This window comes from Mytilus edulis, chromosome 9, assembly GCF_963676685.1.
Source record: "Mytilus edulis chromosome 9, xbMytEdul2.2, whole genome shotgun sequence".
Lineage (NCBI taxonomy): Eukaryota > Metazoa > Mollusca > Bivalvia > Mytilida > Mytilidae > Mytilus > Mytilus edulis.
Genome location: NC_092352.1, coordinates 52841960 through 52868698, shown reverse-complemented (window position 1 = coordinate 52868698; position 26739 = coordinate 52841960). Strand labels below are relative to the sequence as shown.

The 26739-nt window shown below is 32.3% G+C and overlaps 1 protein-coding gene across 26 annotated transcripts in view; it reads left to right on the top strand.

Annotated features, from left to right (window-relative positions):
* The window catches only part of LOC139489757 (MICAL-like protein 2), a 69723-nt gene that overhangs the window by 23925 nt on the left and 19059 nt on the right, over nt 1-26739 (top strand). For 11 of the 26 annotated variants that reach the window (XM_071276542.1, XM_071276543.1, XM_071276534.1 and 8 more), the window contains 7 exons: nt 1636-1684; nt 4767-4908; nt 6226-6341; nt 7126-9276; nt 9677-9791; nt 15889-15985; nt 24982-25055. In XM_071276542.1, coding sequence (XP_071132643.1) covers nt 1636-1684; nt 4767-4908; nt 6226-6341; nt 7126-9276; nt 9677-9791; nt 15889-15985; nt 24982-25055 — 2744 coding nt within the window. Of the gene's footprint in view, nt 1-1635; nt 1685-4766; nt 4909-6225; nt 6342-7125; nt 9277-9676; nt 9792-12367; nt 12458-14839; nt 14922-15888; nt 15986-16666; nt 16684-24981; nt 25056-26739 lie in introns of those variants that run through there. The other 15 variants (XM_071276540.1, XM_071276526.1, XM_071276532.1 and 12 more) reach the window with 6 other exon arrangements.

Genomic DNA, 26739 nt, shown 5'->3' with positions numbered 1-26739 from the left:
GCAATATACCTTTAAGTAAAAGATTTTAATGTTATTATCCAAGGATAAAGGTTTTGGGATTTCAAAAATTCTGATAGAACATAATACTTAATAACTAAGTTATACTCACAGTATTATTATTAAACCCTGTATTACTTCTTTCCTTTTATTTCACAATTTTCATTTATTTATTTGATTCAGTATTTCCAATTTCAGATTCTTCCAAAAAGCACATAACAAGCAAATTATCCCTGAATATATGAAGCTGCCATGTGTCCAACTCTTGCAAACTTAAACCAAAGAGCCAAATTTTGAAAAAAAATCCCATGATCCTCTAAACAAAGCATTATGGGTATTTTTATTTACGCCCGTAAGAAAATTTACGCCTTGCTTATTTCAATTTACGCCTGTAAGAAAACTTACGCCTTGCTTATTTCAATTTACGCCAGGTGTACTGTTTTTTTCTACGCCCGTAAGGACTACAAATTTACGTTTCCTGCTCCCTTACGCTTGGATCTAGACACGTAACTACCACTTACGCCTGGTTTACGCCTTATTTCCAGGCGTAATACGCCTTATAATTTCGTACGGGACAGATTGACATTATCTGCAGGAAGCACTTTATGATAAAATAAAATAAGCTCAGCTGTCTGTTATAAATGTCTACCATCCATCAATCTTTAATATAAACTTTAATTTTCAATCTGTTAGATAATTTTGACAACTTTGACATTTAGTAGTTAACATTTTGTCATATGACTTGTTGACATTTTGCCTATTTGTTGACAAAGACTAGATATATCTACTTGGTATCATATGTAAACAGCAGCATATAATCTTGTTCCTCTTAATATAAGTACTCCAAAATGACAAGTTTATGCACAAGGAAATTTAAACAAAAATATTTAAGTTATTTTGTTTGTATAAGTTTTTGAAAAAATAATGTATCAACCAAGCGATAAATTTCTTATGAACTGAAAATTACATTTTTTTGTTTTGCTCTTTTTGATTGAAAGAGAATGTGTTTGATATAGGCAGCAAAGTAAGAAAGTTTCGCTACCATTGTCAAGGTTAATCTCTTACTCTTTAAAGTTTTTGACGTAAAGACCAAGGTCGTCGCTTAATTTCTTTTTCAGATTCTTTTTCAAATACTTTGTTTCGTATTGCAACCTTTTATATATGGTGACATATTATGAAGGTCAAGGTTTAAACTAGATATATAAATATTTGTTGAAAAGATAATTAAGGATGCTGAACCAAATAAAACATATGGGATGTCAACCTTTTATGGATGTATTGTGATCAAATATATTTATATAATAAAAGGAAAATCCCTGTTGACTCAGTATGCACTTGGTCTAAGACTTTAAGGTCAAGGACATAAATACTAAAAAAAAGTTGAAATGAATAATTCCTTAAGTAAACTGAAATAAACTATGCCCTCACTGTAAACTTTTCTCTTTTATGGAAGGTGAAGGCTTACTTTCATAAGGTTCTTTGATGTGTCTCTTATAGACATACGAGATTAAACAATGGATAGTTTAAACCTAATTCAAATTGTTTGCTTTTTCTTAACCTTGTTATTGTTTTCTTCAGTAAAACCTGTTGAAGTGTTACCTTATAATAATTTTAATATTTTTTTAATTTTTATTGCAGAGATTATGACTCATTGTCAAAGGAAAATGTATTTGAAAACAATCAATTGGTAAGTTATGGAAATACGGACAAGTATGGTCGTTTTATTGGTACATGAGCAATTTACTTTACTTGCAAATAGGTATCATATAAAAACATCAAGTTTTGATCTTCTGTCATAAGAGCAGTATCACTAGCATGGTTCAATCAGACCTGCAACCCAAGAGGGGTTTGATTGGGGACATTGTGATCTGATGTCTAATTTAAAAGCACCTGTTATCTTTTAGAATGATCTAAATATTTCTTAGGTTAAAGTTAAGGGATGATCAACAATTTGAGGCAATTTTTAAACACAGCCTTGTGACCTAAGGGATAATCTACTAGAGCCCTAGATTACATCAATGATGTAAAAAGTAATGAAAAACAAATCACCACAAAGTCACCTAGCTGTAGATAGATATAAGAAAATGTTGTATGAGTGCCAATGAGCTCCATCCAAGTCACAATATATAAAAGTAAACCATTATAGGTCAAAGTACGGTCTTCAACACAGAGCCTTGGCTCACACCAAACAGCAAGCTAAAAAGGACACTAAAAAATTACTAGTTTAAAACCATTTAAACAGGAAAACGAACAGTTTATTATCTATATAAAAAACAAGAAACGAGACATAGACATAGAAAGAGAACAAAAAAAATATCTGTGAAAATATTTTGGTATTCCAGATAGTTTATTAATTTTTTTTTTATAATATTATATAACATGTAGGATAAACGAAAGGAAATCCAAACTAGTGAAGTTTTTTTTATTAATCTCTTATTGAAACATGGTTATCAACAGTGTTATAGATACATTGTGTAAAATTATCTCTACCTTGCAAACAAATATGATAACAGTTTATAAATTGTGACTTGGATGGAGAGTTGTCTCATTGGGCCTTATTTGGCACTAAAACCATATCTTCTTATATCTACAAACACTTTGCTTCTCTGGAGTTAATTCATTAACATATTTACATGTTCTTTTAAAATATATTTAATTTATTTCAACAAGAGTTTGATGTTCAAAAAATACAAAATTACCTTATGTACAGTACAATGCATAAAAGAATGTAATAACAATAGAAAATATATTTACATGATAATGCAATGGCCATGGTAGTTGCATGGACAACATTTTAAACCTGACAGGTCTTTGAAAATGTCACCAGTGAAATGTCACCACAAGGTGTCCATTGGTTCACAATTTCATCAAATCATGTGAAAAATGTCAGGTACTAACGTTTTCCTGGTATGACTAATACATGTAATAGCTCAGTTGCCAAAAATTAGTTGTTCCTAATAAACACCTTGGCTTCCTCCATTATTTATTGAGAATGCCATTTATATTGAAATGTATGAAATCATGTTCATCAAGTAAACTTGTTCAATTTCTTGGTTTCAGATACAATTCAGGGGTGGATCATAGCCATATTTTCTAAAAAGGGGGGGGGGGAAGGGGTCCCAACCGCGGATTAGGGAGGGGTACCATCTGTCCTCAATCAAATGCATTGATCATAAAACCAAAAAAAAGAGGGGGTTCCAGAACCCTTCTGCTGGATCCACCACTGCAATTGTATTCAAGAAATATAAAGCAATGTTGATGAATCTGTTTCATCACATTTTTATACGTTCGTCAAAATTTTGACAGGACGTATTATAGTATACAAATGACCGGTGTCCGTTCGTCTGTCTGTCCGTCTGTCTGTCTGGCGTAAACATGTCGCACCATAACTTGAGAATGACTTATCCAAATTTCATGAAACTTAATATAGTTGTTTCTTATGATGGTCAAATGATCTGTATACTTTTTGGTGAAAATTAAGATTTAAACTTTTTGAGTTACAGCACTTTGTAACTAAAACAGGGGTGTGGTTTTTTTCACTTGTCGCACCCTATCTCAAAAACGATTCTTGATTATGGCTTAAAACTTTAAACACTTCTTAGTTATATTTATCTTAATATCTGTATACTTTTTGGTGATGATTCAAAATTTCATTTTTGAGTTATTGAGTATTTTGTAAAAAAGGGGGAGGGGGTTTTTACATGTCGCACCATATCTCAAAAACCATTTATGATTATTGCTTAAAAATTTACACATATCTTTGTTATATTAATGTAAAGATCTGTATACTTTTTGGTGATGATTCAAAATTTCATTTTTGAGATATTGAGTATTTTGTAAAAAAGGGGGAGGATTTTTTACATGTCGTGCCGTATCTCAAAAACAATTTATGATTATTGCTTAAAACTTTACACAAGTCTTTGTTATATTAATCTAAAGATCTGTATACTTTTTGGTTTGATTTAAAATTTTATTTAAAAAAAAATAGGGTGGGGGATTTCACATGTCCCTCCTTGTCTCAAAAACAATATATGGTTATTGCTTTAAACTTTCTCACAAACTATTTATGATTATTGCATAAAACTTCCACACAAGACGTCGGGCGTATCATGCGCTCATGGCGCAGCTGTTTATTCACATAATGTGGCTCAATGGTAAAAAAGTCGATTTCCTTATACATTTCATATAACCACAGGACACATAGACATGAAATATGTGAACGAAAAAAATGATTGTTGAATCATTTATTTCTTAATTAGTTCAAGTTTTCCTTTTGCTTGAAATGAGATTGATTACTTGTAAAAAAAAGTGCATATTTAACATGATTAGATCTATATGTTAATTTGCAGTGATTTTAATGAATGAAATGATTGTATGGAGATTACACATAAAGTTTCTTAAGTAAAGCAAAACTCAGGTATTTTTTTACTTTGATATTATTAATAAAACATGAAACAGCAAAAAGTGCAGCATATTTCATTTTAGAGCTAATTTCCTAATGCATGTAGTGCAAGACTTTCAGTTAGCTTGGTTGCTTTGTTTGGATATTGTACAATTGTAATCAAGATAAGGTCCAAACAAATTTAAATTTAATATATACAGGTTAAAATATCGCAATATGTATTGTTTAAAGATGTCAATCTTTATAACAAAGCTTGAGTAAACATTTATACAAACAGAGCAAGCAAGCCTACCAAAGTTGTACTTCACAAAATTAGGAAATTAGCTGTAAAACACTGATTGAAAGAATGAATAATTTATTTTTTCAGGCTTTTGAAGTTGCTGAAAGAGAGTTAAATATACCAGCATTCCTTGATGCCCCAGACATGGTGGCCATTAAAGTTCCTGACAGACTCAGTGTGGTCACCTATGTATCTCAGTATTATAACAACCTACATGATAAACCTCAGTGTAAGTTCAGAGGTCATACTGTTATAAGTCACATGGTGTGGTAAAAAATAATGTAAATGTGAAGGAGGCAAATTCTTTGTCAAGGAATATAGATATATAAGAAGATGTGGTATGAGTGCCAATGAGACAACTCTCCATTCAAGTCAAATTTGTACAAGTAAACCATTATCATGATTATAGGTCAAAGAAAGGTCTTCAATACGGAGTCTTGGCTCACACCGAACAGCAAGCTATACAAAAGGAAAACCTTTCAAACTTAGAAAACAACGGTCTAATCTATATGAAAAACAAGAAACAAAAAAAACATTTATGAACCACATCAACAAAAGACAACCACTGAACATGCTAATATATATTTGTTAGTTGCTGAAAAAACTCAAATTTTTTTGTTTTGTTTACTGAGTTTTGAATATCTGGTAGGTCAATTAATGAAACCCTTTTTCACATTCCTTTTATATAACCTATTTTTTTGTACTTATATATGATATGATTTTACATGTCAGAATCTATATCACATGGTGTAAAAACTCTCAACCAATGTAAGCTTTTAATTTATGTATCTTCTGTCCTTCTGGTGGATACATACCGTAGTCTTTACTGGTTGTTACTGGTTACTAGATGAAATATGTCAATTATTATTCAATCTCAATGTGAAAAATGTCAAAGACATGAATATTAAAACCACAAATGATGTCTTTTAACAAAAAAAAAACAAAACAAACCAGACATGAAAAACTGAATGATTATTTGTTATTAATCATTGATAAGATAGGCTTGTGTCACTTAAAGATATTTGATTTTATATCTGATTTAAAAAATTGGGAATCAAGTAATGATCAAATTATAACTTTTATTTATCATGGACTCCTAATTGAAATAAAACTTTTTATTAAACAACAACTTGGTAGGATTATATTAGCTTGTATTTAATCAACATGATTTGCCACTAGTCAATGTATGATCCTGAAGGTGATCTATCTGGTCTGCAATTACAAATGTAATGCCATTAGCTGAAATTTTTTAAAAGTATATTGGGGAAAATGACACTTAATATCAATATTTGAATAGAAAGAATGAGTCTTCAGTACTGACATTGCATAAATAAACATTTCCTTATAACCATAAAAATCTAGTCTGAAGTAAGTTTATAACACTGCTTTTAAAAAAACCTGTTTTTATATGATATATGAAATTTACAAGTTGTGAAGCACTTTTGACCTATGTATGTTGATACTCATGTCATAAAAAACGTAGAGATGGCTACTGTAAAACAGATATTTCTTCTGGAGAGATAAATTTCCCTTTAATATTTTGCAGTAGGAGGTCCTGGTATTAAGAAAGCTGTTGCTACAAAACGACACCAACCTGATGTAGAGCCTGGTGGACCTGAGGCCAAGAGACTAACACCCAGTCATCAAAATGCTAGAACACCTGTAAGATTTCCTTGGTGGTGGGAGATATGTTACAAAATATACCCTTTTACACCGAAATAAAAGTTTGAGAAGTATTCTTTTTCTAGATTTATTTGAACAAACTGAGCTGCCAGATCAATGAAACATCAACACAAATAATTTCTAAGATCAACTGTTTTAAATTATAAAAGTCAACTTTCAAATTGAAAAGTTATTACTGTTGCAAAAAAATGTTTACAAACAACCAAACCACAAACCAGGATGTGTATATATTTACCCATGATAACATAAGACGGGCAAAATAAAGTTTAAGAATAAACAACAGAGTTATCAAACAAAATAAAAACACCAAACTGAAAGAAATTGGGATTAAAACAAACTCTGCTCTATGGTCGGGTTGTTGTCGCTTTGACACATTCCCCATTTCCTTTCTCAATTTTATATGTTATATAAGCTTTACAAAAGAATGAGAATAATCAAATAAAAGATAATATGTAACACCATAAAGAGAGAAATGGCCAACCTATATAAACTGAAAGCTGAAAGTTTGCACATTATGAACTGAAAAAAACCCAACTGATTGATACCAAGTAAAAAGTGTGGTTTTAGAAAAACATCATAAGGACAAAAATGTGAAAAATAACAGTTTCATAACTTGTTTTTCTTAAGCAAATCACAAACAAAACTTTTGTTGTATCAGTGTTTGAGAAACGGTTAAAACAGCATTGAAGTATTTTTTGTTTGTAAACTGAAATTGTTATAAAAGGTATTATTAATGTTTTGTAATTAAATTATTTAATTTCAGTCAAAAGACCGACAATCAATGGGAGATAAGTGCCACATCTGTGGAGATAAAGTTTATTTAATGGAACGCCATGTGGACAAAAATAAACTTTTCCATCGCCATTGTTTTAGACATAGTGAACTTTCACCTACCAGCAAAGTATTCAATAAGTCTGAACTGAAAAAAATAAGCGACAAAGTGAAAAGTGAAAACGAAGCAAAGAAACAGAGTGATAAAGTTAAAAGTGAAAATGACACAAATAAAGCTGCAAAATCTGACAACAAACAACCTGATTTTTGGCAACGGAGAAATGAAGCTAGAAAAATTGTGAAAATGGACACTGAAGAGTCAGTCCCATCTAAGGGGACAGCTAATCATGATAAAATCAGTTCTAAGTCGACAAGTAGGGATATTGATAAACCAGATATCACAGTAATCAGTGATAAATCTATTTCAAAGGATGCTGCTAAAAGTAAGAAAGAAAGACCATCAGAATTGAATCTAGAAACGAAAGTAGATACTAAAAAATCAAGCCCTATTCCGTCACCAAGGAAACCAAAAACTAACCATGTTGAACCTATGGACACCAGTGAAATAAGTGAGGTCAAGTTAAAACCAGTGCCAACTCCTAGAACTGGGCGAGAGGAAAAAGAGAAATCACCATTAAATGGAATTTTATCTAAAAAGAGAGAAAAGTCTCCTGGCAAAAGTTCCTTTTTGTCCTCTAATCATGGACAGAAATTATCTTCAAGTAGTGACATATCCCCTTTATCCCCACCCCCATTACCATCACAACCACCCCCTCCACAACTAACCAAATCTAATTTATTATCACCTGAATCAGATGCTGTAGGTACAAGTTCTAAAGTGACTGTTAATTTGGGAGAAAAATCAGAACTGTTGACATCTCATGGGAGAAAATCTCCGCAGACTAGTGCTAAAAATGAAGTAAGCTCTGCAAGAAATTCTAATTCTCCTGATAGAGGAAGTAATGTGTTTATTTCTCCACGGGCAAAACAGTTCTCCCCCACATTCTCTGATTCCAGTGCATCGTCAGACAGTTCAAAATTTAGTTCTAGTTCTAAGGAGAATAAAACTTCTCCCAAAACTACACATCAAAGATCATCAAACTTTTCTCCACCTTTATCCAAACCTAAATACGGTGACAAACGACAAATGAGTGTGGAGGAAGCCATTGATTTAACTAAAAATGACACAAATAGAAATGAAACGGTAGCAGTTGTGTTTACACCTAGTCCTAAAGAAGATGACAAACAAGTTCTTGGTGGATTGTTGTCAAACCTTGCCAATATTCGCAGGAAACAGAAATCAAGTGATACTAGTCCGAGTGAAGATTTGTTTAATCAACGAAACACAACTGGGGTTCTGGATAATCACAGTAAAGACCAAAAAGGCCGTGTGAAAAGTGCAATATTGACAAAGCCTCTCAGTGATAGTGATCAAAATAAACACTCTGGAAACAAAGAATCTCATCTTAAAACTGTTTCAAAAGCTGATGATGATATTCCTGAATGGAAACGTCAGCTAGAAAAGAATAAAAATGTACGACCAAAATCAGCAGATTTATTATCTGATAAAAAGACTTCTGAAACTTCAAAGACACAATTTGAGAAGGATCCACATTTAAGACCTAAAACAGAAACGTCTAAGGTGTCTCCTAGACCGAAAACTGTGGACGTACTATCTGATAAGTTTAAATTAGAACAGAAGCCACAGTGGCAAATAGAAGCTGAAAAACGAATGGAGGCAAGAAAAGGGGGATATGTCGATCCTGAAAAAGTAAAGCCACAAATAGATGTTAGCAAAGATCAACTGAGGCCAAAAGAAGAGACAAAACTTCCTAATGATAGAAGTAGTGTTCCTTTAAAACCAAGTAGGGTTGATATCAAAATTACAGACGATAAACGGGAAAGTGCAAATGTTCAGAAAAGGATTTTACCAGCAGTTCCAAGTCATACGGAAAAGGGAGAAGATAATTTACAAGATAAAAAGAAAATTTCCGTGAATGTTAAATTTAATTTCTCACAAGGCAAAAAGGAGGAAGAAAAAGATGAAAAGTTAAAACCACCTAGACCACCAACATATATCCATGGTAGTCCCAAAGCAGGTTCACCACACAAACCAAGCAGACCTCCTCCACCCTTAAAAGATGTAAGTTTATTTAGTTATGAAATTAAGGAGAAACAATTCAATAACTAACCGCCCAACTTTTAACAATACAATTTACAGAAAACAAATATGACAGATAAGAACCAACGACAACCACTGAACTACTGGCTCCTGCTATACCACAAGACAACTCTTCACAACAGACCAAATGACACAGAAATTAACAACTATAGGTCATTGTACAGCCTTCAACAATGTTTAAAGCACATACCGCATAGTCAGCTTAAAAAAGCCATAAAATGACAAACGTAAAACAATTCAAACGAGAAAACTAATGACCTAATTAAGCATGTCTGGAGATTCTATTATAAAACTTAGATGGGTGTACTAAAGTAAAATTGTTAATTCTTATGTCATGTAAGTTATAATATTTTAATGATAGGGAGACCAGAGAAGATTATCACCATCTGAGATACAGAAACAGTTAACACAGATAGATTCTCGACTTACAGAACTGGAGATCAGAGGACGTCAACTTGAAGATTCAATCAGAAAAGGTTAATTTTTTTAGTGATTTTCATTTAATTGATTATTTATAGAAGAAAAAGAAATTTGGGCGATTATTAATTGTAGTTATTGATAATCAATAAGAATGTTAGAATTTTCTGAAATATATTTTTTTATGGAAGCCTTCGTCACTCTTTAGAACCTTTAACACCCTCAAAATATACATTTTGTACAAATTTAATACTTTTGTGGTGTACTGTACTTTAATATATGCATCTTTATTGTATGTTTGGGATATTATACAATAATACTAAATATATTTATATTGGAATATATATAACATGGAAAATTGTGTCACTAAATTTCTACATTATTTACATATAAATCAAGATATGATTACAATTCAAAACTGAATGGGAACACACTAGTTGTTTATTCTGATTATATAGTTTTGCAGCGATTGACCAAAATTATTTTTTTAGTTGAGATATTTTTATATGTTTTTTTTGATGTGATTAGATACATAGAGGATTTTCAGTGTTTAATGCATTGCAGCATACTAATTTTATTATGTAGTGGTTTAAGGACCTTTTTTATGAAACAAATTCATTAAGCAACAATTTAAATTAAATAGAAAAGATAATGACAGCAGTTTATAGAAAAACTTTTCATTCTGAAAATACCCAAGTAATAGTTAAAAGGGACATAACCCTACTTATCTAGAAGTACTTGTTATTTGTCAATATAAGACTATGTCTCTAAATGTGTTTCTATTTTACTAGGAGTGAATATTTAAAATTTGATCTTCTGTAAATTTACTAATGCTCTTTATCATTGCACATATTTATTTAACATAGGCTATAGTCAGTTTGGCAAGAGCTTTTATATACATGTAGCCAAGATTTTCTTCATGTGTGAGCTATTTGATGCTTAATACTTCAATTCATTTAAAAACATTGATCTTTACTAGATCATTTGAAAGATATGATACAATTTGATAGAAAAAAAAGAACTATAATTTGTATTATTATATGAAATGATATTTTTTTTAAGTCAGTTGTTTTAAAATCACTGTCGATCACTTTAAGAAAAAGAACTTGAAAAAATCTTGTGATTTGACTGAAGGGGATGTTTGTTATAATTTTTCTTCTTGAAATACACATTGTTTCCCAGTACGTAGGCACATATCTGTTTGGGACTATTCTAAAAATATGTAAACATGGTAGATGATTAGAATCATACAACTGAAAAGCAGTAGAAAAGAATCTCTTCTTTTTCCCCAAAAAAATATAAATGATTAAAAAGATTTTTGTTATAGATACTGCATAATATAAGTTTCTTCCTGTCTTATCCTTAAGACATCTTAAAATATCTGGATGGCCATAAAGAAAAACCTCCCTCACTAATATTCTACAGTTTGACTTTTTTCACATTTTCAATATGGAAATTTGTTATTTAAGAGTCACAACAAATAAGAAAAATTTAACAAATATTTTGAAATTTGAAATATGAAAAGATGGATGGAATCCTTGATAATAATAAATATACTGAATTAAATATATTGTCTTACAGACAAAACGTTACAAAAATGTTAAAAACACAATCACTTGTTGATATTAAATTTCTGGAATAGTCCTATCACCTGTAGATTAGTACATGAGATTATTAGTAAACTTTTTTCTCTGTAGTGGTACATAGGTAAGGTATATAGATCATTATCATAACTAACAAAATTCACGTTACAAAATACAGCATTAGTAGTCAGACCAAAACCTTTCATATTTTGAAGCAAAACTTTAATACTACATAAATACTTTTTTTGAGAACATCAAGTTGCAATAGTGTCATTTAAAGATACCCTTTGGAAATGCCAATTTCTGACATTACATGAAATATTGGTTGCCATGGAAATTAGATGGAAGTATTAACTAATGCTGTATTTCATCATTTTGATTGTTGAGTTTTTCAAGAAATCATTAATGAGAAAATATTTTTAGAAGCATTTCTAATAATTATCTATTTTCAGAAATACTTAAGATTTCAGCAGTCAAAAGTCAAAATATTGTTCATTCATGTTCATGTTCTATGTAAATTCAAAGTTATACTGTATAAAACTTTACTGATACCTTGTAGAATTTTTCCTGAAGCAGATCAGTAACTACCTGTACAGCTGACCAGTAATTCCCTGTACAGGTGACAAGTAACTCCCTGTACAGAGCACTGTTCCTATGATCAGTAACTACCTGTACAGATGACCAGCAATTCCCTGTACATGCGACAAGTAACTCCCTGAACAGAGCATTGTTCTTGTAGCTAATCAGTAACTACCTGTACAGATGAACAGCAAATCCCTGTACAGATAACAAGTAACTTCCTGTACAGAGCACTGTTTCTGTAGCTGATTAGGAACTTTCTGTACAGAAAACTTAGCCACTCACATTCACAGTTCATTCTTGCCATTTGCAAAAAATGCAAGTTGGTCTAGAATTTACAAAATGTGTCATTTATATATAACTTTGGATTTTTTGAAGAACTAAGATAGAACATGAATATGAATTAACAATCATTATATCATTATATCATGCAAATTAATAAATGTGTATTATGCTTTTTTTCGCTGAAACAGATCACAGTCAACCATGCCATGGAATTGTTGGGATTCAGTAGGGTAATACACGGCTTAAGCCAATCATTTCATTTAATGTCGGTTGCTATGGTAATGACCTTGAGTAGATGTTCACTAACATATGTAGTCACTTTCACTAACAAAGGGTTTTAATCAGTCCAGTTTCTGGGCAATATGAAAAGCAAGTTTAGACAGTAACGTTAGCCCCATAATTTGTAGAAATGAAAATCAGAGATTACTGCAAAATTGATTAGATTTCTTGTCAGAAGGTTCAGAAATGTTCATATTTTAATGTTAATGTCTAGGAATAACTTTCTTGGGGAAATTGCCACATATTCTTGGAAATCTTAGCAGTGTATTTCACGTAAAAATAACAGGAATAAATTCAGAAGTTCTTTATTAAGAAGTATTTATAATTGAAGAGAAAATGGTGTGTTCTTATTTCTATTGATATTGATTTGGAATTGACTTTAGACTTTCAATAAGAAGGTGAATAATTTAAAAAAGCATACATTCTCAAGATGTTTGTGGTATTTAGACAGTGTTTATTCAAAATAAATATTTAAAATGTTGATAATATTCATAACGTTCTATTATTGTACAAATTTTCTGACAAGAATCAAAAGGTAAAAATTGTGTGATCTTTGACATTTATGGATCCGGAAGAACTTTTAAGATTTACTCAATGATATTTTTTAAATGTTGTAACTCTTGCACTTTGTGTGCCTTGAGCATTAAGCATCTCTAGTTCTTATAGAAATTAAGTAATAGGTCATCACCAAGCTGCAGCTTATTTAATGCAAAGCCATTCAGCTTAACAAGCAGATCAGTCATATTATGCTTTTTAATATAATTAAGTTTATACATTTCATTTGGATGAACAAAACTATGTAATAGAACAACATTACAGCAAAGGAATGCTCTGCATATTTCCCATGTAAATTTCTTATTGAGTTATACCAGTGAGCGATTGGTAAACATTTCAAAAAAAAATTCTGATTTATATATTTTTTTGAATTTTGGTAGCTCTCATCATTTGCTCATGGAATGGTTGTTGAATAAAATTGATTTGATTTTATGTGATACTTATTTAACCTTGAAATGAAAATTTGAGTAGGGGTACATAAATGGTAAAAACAAATATTCATGTTAATCCCTGGTCTTGATAAGAAATAAAGAAATATCGATATTTCACTTTTTTAGCTCACCTGGCCCGAAGGGCCAAGTGAGCTGTTCTCATCACTTGCATCCGTCGTTGTCCATCGTCGTTAACTTTTACAAAAATCTTCTCCTCTAAAACTACTGGGCCAAATTTACCCAAACTTGGCCACAATCATCATTAGAGTATCTAGTTTTAAAAATGTGTCCGGTGACCCGGCCAACCAACCAAGATGGCTGCCATGACTAAAAATAGAACATAGGGGTAAAATGTAGATTTTGGCTTATAACTCTGAAAATATTTTCCTCTGTAACGAAAGGGCCAAGTTTATTATAGATAGAGAAAATTGTAAGTAACAAGAATGTTCAGTAAAGTAAGATCTTCAAACACATCACCATCACCGAAACACAATTTTGTCATGAATCCATCTGTGTAATTTGTTTAATATGCACATAGACCAAAGTGAGCGACACAGGATCTTAAGAGGCTCTAGTTGTCCAGAAAGGTGCTGAAGGGTCACGACTCACAAGTCACTTTTTTCACTGTCATGACTTTATTTTCTAATATTTTTGTATGTCTCTTTTTCTGATTAAACAATGAGTGTTGTTCAATGTAACCAATGATACCGTCAGAGTTAGTCTCCCATTGAATTGTTTAAGGACCATACTTCTCATCTGAACAATTGAATTAAAGGGTCGTTGAAAAACCTTGATATTAATTTGATGAAATTTCCTTATTTTTTCATGATTAATACTGTAAATGGTGATTATAGAACTTGTTTAAGTTCATTCAACAGATTTATATTTAAAGGTTATAATATAGGGAATTAAAATAGATCATTATAATTATTTGAAAATTTTAAGCTAGATTGTAGCTAATTATGTACTTCATGTTTTCATTATTGCTTGTTGCTAGTCATTTCCGTTGGCTATTCTAGTCATATAGCTTTTTGCTAGTAAATATACATTGTTAAATACCCATGCATCAAAACAAGAAAAATCCTATATGTGAGGGAAAAGTTCTTACCAAGAAGAGATTTTTGTCCTTTTGCCATGACATTGCCATGACATTGCCATGATATTGCCATGACATTGCCATGACATTGTCATGATATTGCCATGATATTGCCATGATCTCGCTAAAAACTTGTAGAATTTGGATATTAAAAAAGTAGAATTTAAATATTAAAAAAGGGGACAATATTTCTACAACAATTAATGGTTATAATGACATAAATGTTTTCTTGTGAAGAACTTAACTCCTGGTAGGTCACCAATACCCAAACCATGCTGACTTTATTATGTTCCTTGCAGACTTAGATGAGTTAGACATTACTCCCAGGGGTAAGAGATAAAAGCCTTTCACAGTGTGGGTATGCAGTGAAAACCACTAACAGTAAATTTTACATTTTAAATTATTGCATGGAATGGGCAAAAAGAGAAATTTTAGTTTGGTTTAGAGATTAAATTCATAAAATGTAGGAATTGATTTATAGACATTATATTTGGTTTAGTAATGTATTTATGAAAAAATACATATTTGCATCTATATTATCATTTAATTTTTCACTATTTTATATTTTTTTTATGTTTATAAGACTCCTGTAAACAGTTTTAAACTTAATTTCTTATTTTTGTAGCAGTTCAGATTTATTTACAATTATTGATGATAACAAGAAGTCATTTATTAAATAGATTTTCTTTTATTGTAGTTTTTATGTAACTTCATATTTTTTAAACTTGAACTTTTGTTTTAATAATTGACACTTATAGCAGTATATAAAATCTTTTTTTTAAACCTTCAAATTTTTAAAATAATTGATATTAAATAAATAAAACTAATGAATTCTAACTTATAAAAACAGAGCTTATAACATTAATTCTGAATTGCGTTGTACTATTAAACATATGGTGAAGGGTAGTTGGTGAATTAATCGGTGTGCACAATCATCAGTATTTGTGGTGACTGGTTATACAACCCCAATATTTCTTGCCTATTCTAGTGTATGGTTTTCAACCCCTCCAAAATATTTTGGTTAAAATAAAATAATGAAGTCTTAAAATTTGTCATAAAAAAAAAAGAATTTATACCTTAGAAATCTTTGATTATAATTAATTATCCAGTTACCTCCCTTTGAAAAGACAAATTTATTTATAAAACCTTAATCTAAGTTAATATCTAGTGTGTTGATACTACATAATTTTTGGATGATTTAAACATTGTTATTCAGAATGCAGTATATATTTCATAGGCCAAATCATTGACAGTAATAATATCCTGAAGTATACAGACCAATTAAGGGGAGATAAAAGAAATATTTTTTATAATTCTTGGAGTCATTATAATATTTTTTGTTTTTCAGTTCAAGAAGAAGAAGATGACAAGATGATGGTAGAATGGTTTGAATTGGTTAACAATAAAAATGAGCTTGTCAGAAAGGAGGCCGATCTGATCTATCTGTAAGTAAGGGGAATAACTCTTGAATTGGTTAACAATAAGAATGAGCTTGTCAGAAAGGAGGCTGATCTGATCTATTTGTAAGTAAGTGAAATAACTCTTGAATTGGTTAACAATAAGAATGAGCTTGTCAGAAAGGAGGCTGATCTGATCTATTTGTAAGTAGGGGAAATAACTCTTGAATTGGTTAACAATAAGAATGAGCTTGTCAGAAAGGAGGCTGATCTGATCTATTATAAGTAGGGGAAATAACTCTTGAATTGGTTAACAATAAAAATGAGCTTGTCAGAAAGGAGGCTGATCTGATCTATTGTAAGTAGGGGAAATAACTCTTGAATTGGTTAACAATAAGAATGAGCTTGTCAGAAAGGAGGCTGATCTGATCTATTTGTAAGTAAGGGGAAATAACTCTTGAATTGGTTAACAATAAGAATGAGCTTGTCAGAAAGGAGGCTGATCTGATCTATTGTAAGTAGGGGAAATAACTCTTGAATTGGTTAACAATAAGAATGAGCTTGTCAGAAAGGAGGCTGATCTGATCTATTATAAGTAGGGGAAATAACTCTTGAATTGGTTAACAATAGGAATGAGCTTGTCAGAAAGGAGGCTGATCTGATCTATTGTAAGTAGGGGAAATAACTTTTGAATTGGTTAACAATAAGAATGAGCTTGTCAGAAAGGAGGCTGATCTGATCTATTTGTAAGTAAGGGGAAATAACTCTTGAATTGGTTAACAATAAGAATGAGCTTGTCAGAAAGGAGGCTGATCTGATCTATTGTAAGTAGGGGAAATAACTCTTGAATTGGTTAACAATAAGAATGAACTTGTCAGAAAGGAGGCTGATCTGATCTATTATAAGTAGGGGAAATAACTCTTGAATTGGTTAACAATAGGAATGAGCTTGTCAGAAAGGAGGCTGATCTGATCTATTGTAAGTAGGGGAAATAACTCTTGAATTGGTTAACAATAAGAATGAGCTTGTCAGAAAGGAGGCTGATCTGATCTATTATAAGTAGGGGAAATAACTCTTGAATTGGTTAACAATAAGAATGAGCTTGTCAGAAAGGAGGCTGATCTGATCTATCTGTAAGTAAGGGGAAATAACTCTTGAATTGGTTAACAATAAGAATGAGCTTGTCAGAAAGGAGGCTGATCTGATCTATTTGTAAGTAAGTGAAATAACTCTTGAATTGGTTAACAATAATAATGAGCTTGTCAGAAAGGAGGCTGATCTGATCTATCTGTAAGTAAGGGGAAATAACTCTTGAATTGGTTAACAATAAGAATGAGCTTGTCAGAAAGGAGGCTGATCTGATCTATTTGTAAGTAGGGGAAATAACTCTTGAATTGGTTAACAATAAGAATGAGCTTGTCAGAAAGGAGGCTGATCTGATCTATTTGTAAGTAGGGGAAATAACTCTTGAATTGGTTAACAATAAGAATGAGCTTGTCAGAAAGGAGGCTGATCTGATCTATCTGTAAGTAAGGGGAAATAACTCTTGAATTGGTTAACAATAAGAATGAGCTTGTCAGAAAGGAGGCTGATCTGATCTATTTGTAAGTAAGTGAAATAACTCTTGAATTGGTTAACAATAAGAATGAGCTTGTCAGAAAGGAGGCTGATCTGATCTATCTGTAAGTAAGGGGAAATAACTCTTGAATTGGTTAACAATAAGAATGAGCTTGTCAGAAAGGAGGCTGATCTGATCTATTTGTAAGTAAGTGAAATAACTCTTGAATTGGTTAACAATAAGAATGAGCTTGTCAGAAAGGAGGCTGATCTGATCTATTTGTAAGTAAGGGGAAATAACTCTTGAATTGGTTAACAATAAGAATGAGCTTGTCAGAAAGGAGGCTGATCTGATCTATTGTAAGTAGGGGAAATAACTCTTGAATTGGTTAACAATAAGAATGAGCTTGTCAGAAAGGAGGCTGATCTGATCTATTATAAGTAGGGGAAATAACTCTTGAATTGGTTAACAATAGGAATGAGCTTGTCAGAAAGGAGGCTGATCTGATCTATTGTAAGTAGGGGAAATAACTCTTGAATTGGTTAACAATAAGAATGAGCTTGTCAGAAAGGAGGCTGATCTGATCTATTTGTAAGTAAGGGGAAATAACTCTTGAATTGGTTAACAATAAGAATGAGCTTGTCAGAAAGGAGGCTGATCTGATCTATTGTAAGTAGGGGAAATTACTCTTGAATTGGTTAACAATAAGAATGAGCTTGTCAGAAAGGAGGCTGATCTGATCTATTATAAGTAGGGGAAATAACTCTTGAATTGGTTAACAATAGGAATGAGCTTGTCAGAAAGGAGGCTGATCTGATCTATTGTAAGTAGGGGAAATAACTCTTGAATTGGTTAACAATAAGAATGAGCTTGTCAGAAAGGAGGCTGATCTGATCTATTATAAGTAGGGGAAATAACTCTTGAATTGGTTAACAATAAGAATGAGCTTGTCAGAAAGGAGGCTGATCTGATCTATTGTAAGTAGGGGAAATAACTCTTGAATTGGTTAACAATAAGAATGAGCTTGTCAGAAGGGAGACTGATCTGATCTATTTGTAAGTAAGTGAAATAACTTTTGAATTGGTTAACAATAAGAATGAGCTTGTCAGAAAGGAGGCTGATCTGATCTATCTGTAAGTAAGGGGAAATAACTCTTGAATTGGTTAACAATAAGAATGAGCTTGTCAGAAAGGAGGCTGATCTGATCTATTTGTAAGTAAGTGAAATAACTCTTGAATTGGTTAACAATAAGAATGAGCTTGTCAGAAAGGAGGCTGATCTGATCTATCTGTAAGTAAGGGGAAATAACTCTTGAATTGGTTAACAATAAGAATGAGCTTGTCAGAAAGGAGGCTGATCTGATCTATTTGTAAGTAGGGGAAATAACTCTTGAATTGGTTAACAATAAGAATGAGCTTGTCAGAAAGGAGGCTGATCTGATCTATTTGTAAGTAGGGGAAATAACTCTTGAATTGGTTAACAATAAGAATGAGCTTGTCAGAAAGGAGGCTGATCTGATCTATCTGTAAGTAAGGGGAAATAACTCTTGAATTGGTTAACAATAAGAATGAGCTTGTCAGAAAGGAGGCTGATCTGATCTATTTGTAAGTAAGTGAAATAACTCTTGAATTGGTTAACAATAAGAATGAGCTTGTCAGAAAGGAGGCTGATCTGATCTATCTGTAAGTAAGGGGAAATAACTCTTGAATTGGTTAACAATAAGAATGAGCTTGTCAGAAAGGAGGCTGATCTGATCTATTTGTAAGTAAGTGAAATAACTCTTGAATTGGTTAACAATAAGAATGAGCTTGTCAGAAAGGAGGCTGATCTGATCTATCTGTAAGTAAGGGGAAATAACTCTTGAATTGGTTAACAATAAGAATGAGCTTGTCAGAAAGGAGGCTGATCTGATCTATTTGTAAGTAGGGGAAATAACTCTTGAATTGGTTAACAATAAGAATGAGCTTGTCAGAAAGGAGGCTGATCTGATCTATTTGTAAGTAAGGGAAATAACTCTTGAATTGGTTAACAATAAGAATGAGCTTGTCAGAAAGGAGGCTGATCTGATCTATCTGTAAGTAAGGGGAAATAACTCTTGAATTGGTTAACAATAAGAATGAGCTTGTCAGAAAGGAGGCTGATCTGATCTATCTGTAAGTAAGGGGAAATAACTCTTGAATTGGTTAACAATAAGAATGAGCTTGTCAGAAAGGAGGCTGATCTGATCTATTGTAAGTAGGGGAAATAACTCTTGAATTGCTTAACAATAAGAATGAGCTTGTCAGAAAGGAGGCTGATCTGATCTATTATATGTAGGGGAAATAACTCTAGAATTGGTTAACAATAAGAGTGAGCTTGTCAGAAAGGAGGCTGATCTGATCTATTTTTAAGTAAGGGAAATAACTCTTGAATTGGTTAACAATAAGAATGAGCTTGTCAGAAAGGAGGCTGATCTGATCTATCTGTAAGTAAGGGGAATAACTCTTGAATTGGTTAACAATAAGAATGAGCTTGTCAGAAAGGAGGCTGATCTGATCTATTTGTAAGTAAGTGAAATAACTCTTGAATTGGTTAACAATAAGAATGAGCTTGTCAGAAAGGAGGCTGATCTGATCTATTTGTAAGTAGGGGAAATAACTCTTGAATTGGTTAACAATAAGAATGAGCTTGTCAGAAAGGAGGCTGATCTGATCTATTATAAGTAGGGGAAATAACTCTTGAATTGGTTAACAATAAAAATGAGCTTGTCAGAAAGGAGGCTGATCTGATCTATTGTAAGTAGGGGAAATAACTCTTGAATTGGTTAACAATAAGAATGAGCTTGTCAGAAAGGAGGCTGATCTGATCTATTTGTAAGTAAGGGGAAATAACTCTTGAATTGGTTAACAATAAGAATGAGCTTGTCAGAAAGGAGGCTGATCTGATCTATTGTAAGTAGGGGAAATAACTCTTGAATTGGTTAATAATAAGAATGAGCTTGTCAGAAAGGAGGCTGATCTGATCTATTATAAGTAAGGGGAAATAACTCTTGAATTGGTTAACAATAAGAATGAGCTTGTCAGAAAGGAGGCTGATCTGATCTATTTGTAAGTAAGTGAAATAACTCTTGAATTGGTTAACAATAAGAATGAGCTTGTCAGAAAGGAGGCTGATCTGATCTATCTGTAAGTAAGGGGAAATAACTCTTGAATTGGTTAACAATAAGAATGAGCTTGTCAGAAAGGAGGCTGATCTGATCTATTGTAAGTAGGGGAAATAACTCTTGAATTGGTTAACAATAAGAATGAGCTTGTCAGAAAGGAGGCTGATCTGATCTATTATAAGTAGGGGAAATAACTCTTGAATTGGTTAACAATAGGAATGAGCTTGTCAGAAAGGAGGCTGATCTGATCTATCTGTAAGTAAGGGGAAATAACTCTTGAATTGGTTAACAATAAGAATGAGCTTGTCAGAAAGGAGGCTGATCTGATCTATTATAAGTAGGGGAAATAACTCTTGAATTGGTTAACAATAAGAATGAGCTTGTCAGAAAGGAGGCTGATCTGATCTATTGTAAGTAGGGGAAATAACTCTTGAATTGGTTAACAATAAGAATGAGCTTGTCAGAAGGGAGACTGATCTGATCTATTTGTAAGTAAGTGAAATAACTCTTGAATTGGTTAACAATAAGAATGAGCTTGTCAGAAAGGAGGCTGATCTGATCTATCTGTAAGTAAGGGGAAATAACTCTTGAATTGGTTAACAATAAGAATGAGCTTGTCAGAAAGGAGGCTGATCTGATCTATTTGTAAGTAAGTGAAATAACTCTTGAATTGGTTAACAATAAGAATGAGCTTGTCAGAAAGGAGGCTGATCTGATCTATCTGTAAGTAAGGGGAAATAACTCTTGAATTGGTTAACAATAAGAATGAGCTTGTCAGAAAGGAGGCTGATCTGATCTATTTGTAAGTAGGGGAAATAACTCTTGAATTGGTTAACAATAAGAATGAGCTTGTCAGAAAGGAGGCTGATCTGATCTATTTGTAAGTAGGGGAAATAACTCTTGAATTGGTTAACAATAAGAATGAGCTTGTCAGAAAGGAGGCTGATCTGATCTATCTGTAAGTAAGGGGAAATAACTCTTGAATTGGTTAACAATAAGAATGAGCTTGTCAGAAAGGAGGCTGATCTGATCTATTTGTAAGTAAGTGAAATAACTCTTGAATTGGTTAACAATAAGAATGAGCTTGTCAGAAAGGAGGCTGATCTGATCTATCTGTAAGTAAGGGGAAATAACTCTTGAATTGGTTAACAATAAGAATGAGCTTGTCAGAAAGGAGGCTGATCTGATCTATCTGTAAGTAAGGGGAAATAACTCTTGAATTGGTTAACAATAAGAATGAGCTTGTCAGAAAGGAGGCTGGTCTGATCTATTTGTAAGTAGGGGAAATAACTCTTGAATTGGTTAACAATAAGAATGAGCTTGTCAGAAAGGAGGCTGATCTGATCTATTTGTAAGTAGGGGAAATAACTTTTGAATTGGTTAACAATAAGAATGAGCTTGTCAGAAAGGAGGCTGATCTGATCTATCTGTAAGTAAGGGGAAATAACTCTTGAATTGGTTAACAATAAGAATGAGCTTGTCAGAAAGGAGGCTGATCTGATCTATTGTAAGTAGGGGAAATAACTCTTGAATTGGTTAACAATAAGAATGAGCTTGTCAGAAAGGAGGCTGATCTGATCTATTATATGTAGGGGAAATAACTCTAGAATTGGTTAACAATAAGAATGAGCTTGTCAGAAAGGAGGCTGATCTGATCTATTTGTAAGAAAGGGAAATAACTCTTGAATTGGTTAACAATAAGAATGAGCTTGTCAGAAAGGAGGCTGATCTGATCTATTATAAGTAGGGGAAATAACTCTTGAATTGGTTAACAATAAGAATGAGCTTGTCAGAAAGGAGGCTGATCTGATCTATTTGTAAGTAAGTGAAATAACTCTTGAATTGGTTAACAATAAGAATGAGCTTGTCAGAAAGGAGGCTGATCTGATCTATCTGTAAGTAAGGGGAAATAACTCTTGAATTGGTTAACAATAAGAATGAGCTTGTCAGAAAGGAGGCTGATCTGATCTATTATAAGTAGGGGAAATAACTCTTGAATTGGTTAACAATAAGAATGAGCTTGTCAGAAAGGAGACTGATCTGATCTATTATAAGTAGGGGAAATAACTCTTGAATTGGTTAACAATAAGAATGAGCTTGTCAGAAAGGAGGCTGATCTGATCTATTATAAGTAGGGGAAATAACTCTTGAATTGGTTAACAATAAGAATGAGCTTGTCAGAAAGGAGGCTGATCTGATCTATTATAAGTAGGGGAAATAACTCTTGAATTGGTTAACAATAAGAATGAGCTTGTCAGAAAGGAGGCTGATCTGATCTATTTGTAAGTAGGGTAAATAACTCTTGAATTGGTTAACAATAAGAATGAGCTTGTCAGAAAGGAGGCTGATCTGATCTATTGGTAAGTAAGGGGAAATAACTCTTGAATTGGTTAACAATAAGAATGAGCTTGTCAGAAAGGAGGCTGATCTGATCTATTATAAGTAGGGGAAATAACTCTAGAATTGGTTAACAATAAGAATGAGCTTGTCAGAAAGGAGACTGATCTGATCTATTTGTAAGTAAGGGGAATAACTCTTGAATTGGTTAACAATAAGAATGAGCTTGTCAGAAAGGAGGCTGATCTGATCTATTTGTAATTAAGGGAAATAACTCTTGAATTGGTTAACAATAAGAATGAGCTTGTCAGAAAATAGGCTGATCTGATCTATTATAAGTAGGGGAAATAACTCTTGAATTGGTTAACAATAAGAATGAGCTTGTCAGAAAGGAGACTGATCTGATCTATTATAAGTAGGGGAAATAACTCTTGAATTGGTTAACAATAAGAATGAGCTTGTCAGAAAGGAGGCTGATCTGATCTATTATAAGTAGGGGAAATAACTCTTGAATTGGTTAACAATAAGAATGAGCTTGTCAGAAAGGAGGCTGATCTGATCTATTATAAGTAGGGGAAATAACTCTTGAATTGGTTAACAATAAGAATGAGCTTGTCAGAAAGGAGGCTGATCTGATCTATTTGTAAGTAGGGTAAATAACTCTTGAATTGGTTAACAATAAGAATGAGCTTGTCAGAAAGGAGGCTGATCTGATCTATTGGTAAGTAAGGGGAAATAACTCTTGAATTGGTTAACAATAAGAATGAGCTTGTCAGAAAGGAGGCTGATCTGATCTATTATAAGTAGGGGAAATAACTCTAGAATTGGTTAACAATAAGAATGAGCTTGTCAGAAAGGAGACTGATCTGATCTATTTGTAAGTAAGGGGAATAACTCTTGAATTGGTTAACAATAAGAATGAGCTTGTCAGAAAGGAGGCTGATCTGATCTATTTGTAATTAAGGGAAATAACTCTTGAATTGGTTAACAATAAGAATGAGCTTGTCAGAAAGGAGACTGATCTGATCTATTATAAGTAGGGGAAATAACTCTTGAATTGGTTAACAATAAGAATGAGCTTGTCAGAAAGGAGGCTGATCTGATCTATTATATGTAGGGGAAATAACTCTTGAATTGGTTAACAATAAGAATGAGCTTGTCAGAAAGGAGGCTGGTCTGATCTATTGTAAGTAAGTGAAATAACTCTTGAATTGGTTAACAATAAGAATGAGCTTGTCAGAAAGGAGGCTGATCTGATCTATTGTAAGTAGGGGAAATAACTCTTGAATTGGTTAACAATAAAAATGAGCTTGTCAGAAAGGAGGCTGATCTGATCTTTTTGTAAGTAAGGGGAATAACTCTTGACATATCTGTAAGTAAGAGAATTAACTCTTGACAGTAATCTTTGTACATAGAAGAATAGTTACTACCTTTATGAAAAGTCAGTCATTCATTTTTTTTAGTAGAGCAACAACACAATACATTGTAACAATTTCACTACACCAGATGCACATATCGACAATATAATTATGTCTCTTCAATGACATAGACGTAATTGAATATAGGAAGCCATGGTTCATTTAAGATAATTTAAATGTAAAATCAATTAGACTTTTTAAGATGCAAATAAATTCCCATTAGGTTTTATACTTGAACAAGATATATATTATTACTAACCACATTTAAATGCATGACTTTGAATTAGATTTAAATAGATATAAAAAGATGGTATGAGTGCTGATGAGACAAATCGCCATCCTTTAGCCATAATTATGGTAGTAAAAAGTAAACCATTATAGGTCAAAGTAAGGCCATCAGCAAGCTATAAAGGGCTTAAAAAATGACAATGGTAAAACCATTCGTATAGGAAAACCATTGGTCTTATTTGAGAAACGAGAAACAATTATGAACAACATCAACAAACAACAACCTTCATACCACTGTACGCAATAAAAGCGTGAAAACTTTCACTGAAATTTGTAATCAAATTTACATATTTGATTACAGATCCAGGGCACAAGAATTGGAAGGTGAACAGAATGAAATCGACAGACAGCTGAGGGCATTATTACTAAAGAATGGTAGGTTCTTTTTTATAGATGACAATGATACAAAATGTCAGGCTGGTACTAAAAAGTGATGGAGCAGCATTATAATCTCAAATGTTGGCTCAATCTGCAGAGGGTGGGGACGAGAGGACTGGATAGTAACCTTTGGCTAGAGAAGATGTTAAATTGTATGAAACAAAAGGAACCTAGGTTCCAAATTAAGATAATACTGTGTTTATTATTAACAGATATTCAGGTTTAGGAATAAATTCATTTAACACAACAATGTAAGGTTCCAAAATACACACTGCTGTTGTTAACAGTTGCTTTGTTCTAGTTATAGATGTGTTTAATACAAAGATATAAGGTCCCAAAAGTATATGCTACATTTGTACTGATGTGAACAGATGCTTAAGGTAGATATTAGTGTATTAAGTACAAACTATAGGATATTTAAGGTCCCAAATATACTTGTTATTGATGTTAACAAATGTCCGGTCTAGGTATAAATGTGTTTAATACAGTAGGTGTTTGTTCCCAAATATATTTGTAACTGATATATGATAACTATTCTTACTACTGATGTAAACAGGTTCTAAGGTCTAAATCTCAACATATTTAATACAACAGATTTTAGGTCCAAAATTTACTTGCTACTGATTTAGATTCTTTATTAAGATAACTAAAAGTACATACGGGTTCTCCATTACAAAACATATGATAATTACAAAACATTTCAAGTTTTACATTTGTATATATCACTATGACAAGAACACTTTTAAGTAAACTGCATCTTTTATTGTCAGACAATGTAGTGGTATTTGAATTTTTATCAGACAACCCTAAATACCATCTAGGGGAACTTAGGGAACTCTGCCAGCACAAAACATAGGAGGCGTTAGTTCAGCAGCTCTTTATACTTTACTTTATATATATAATAATACAATTGTACCAAGGCGTCCAAAACTGTCATATATTCTGGACAATTGTATAATGTCTGGTAAAAGTCAGGCTGGGCAAGATTAAAATTATAAGAAATACGTTTATAAAAATGATTTGATGAAAAATTTAAAAAGGTTTTAAATGAAAAATCGTCAGAACTGCATTGTATGAACTAGAACACATGTGTGCATGTGTGCTCGTGGGAAATTTAATTATGCATTCTACATTTCTTCAAAAATGCTAAAATTATCATTGAAACCTGTATCTAACGTTCATTTCAAGTATTGTTGAAGAAATAAAGTGAATTGGGAGCTTCTTCACTCAGTCGTGCTTTGTAAACGTACATAGATTTTTCGTGTCCGTTTCTAGTCCATGTTTTACCATTGTCAAGTCAACATCTGGTATTAGGAAAATGTGATTTTATATACGAATGTAAAGTTTTTGACAATGTCTTTTTGCACAAATAAAGAGTCTAAGGCAGATATGAGCAAGCTGATGTGCACACTTCAAATGATGCACTGCCAATTTAACAGTTTACGTCAGAACATCAAATTCATATCAAAGTAAAGTTTAATATCTGTTTTTTATGGCCCCGCAACAAAGTTGTCGGTGCCATATAGTTTTACTCTTGTCCGAAATTCCAATATTCCTTAATTCTATAATTCTGAAATTCCGTAATTCCGTCATTCCGTCATTCCGCAACAAACCATTATACAGAGTTTTTTTCTAAACGCCTTCAGATATTGGGCTGATTTTTGGTATGTGAGTTAACCAT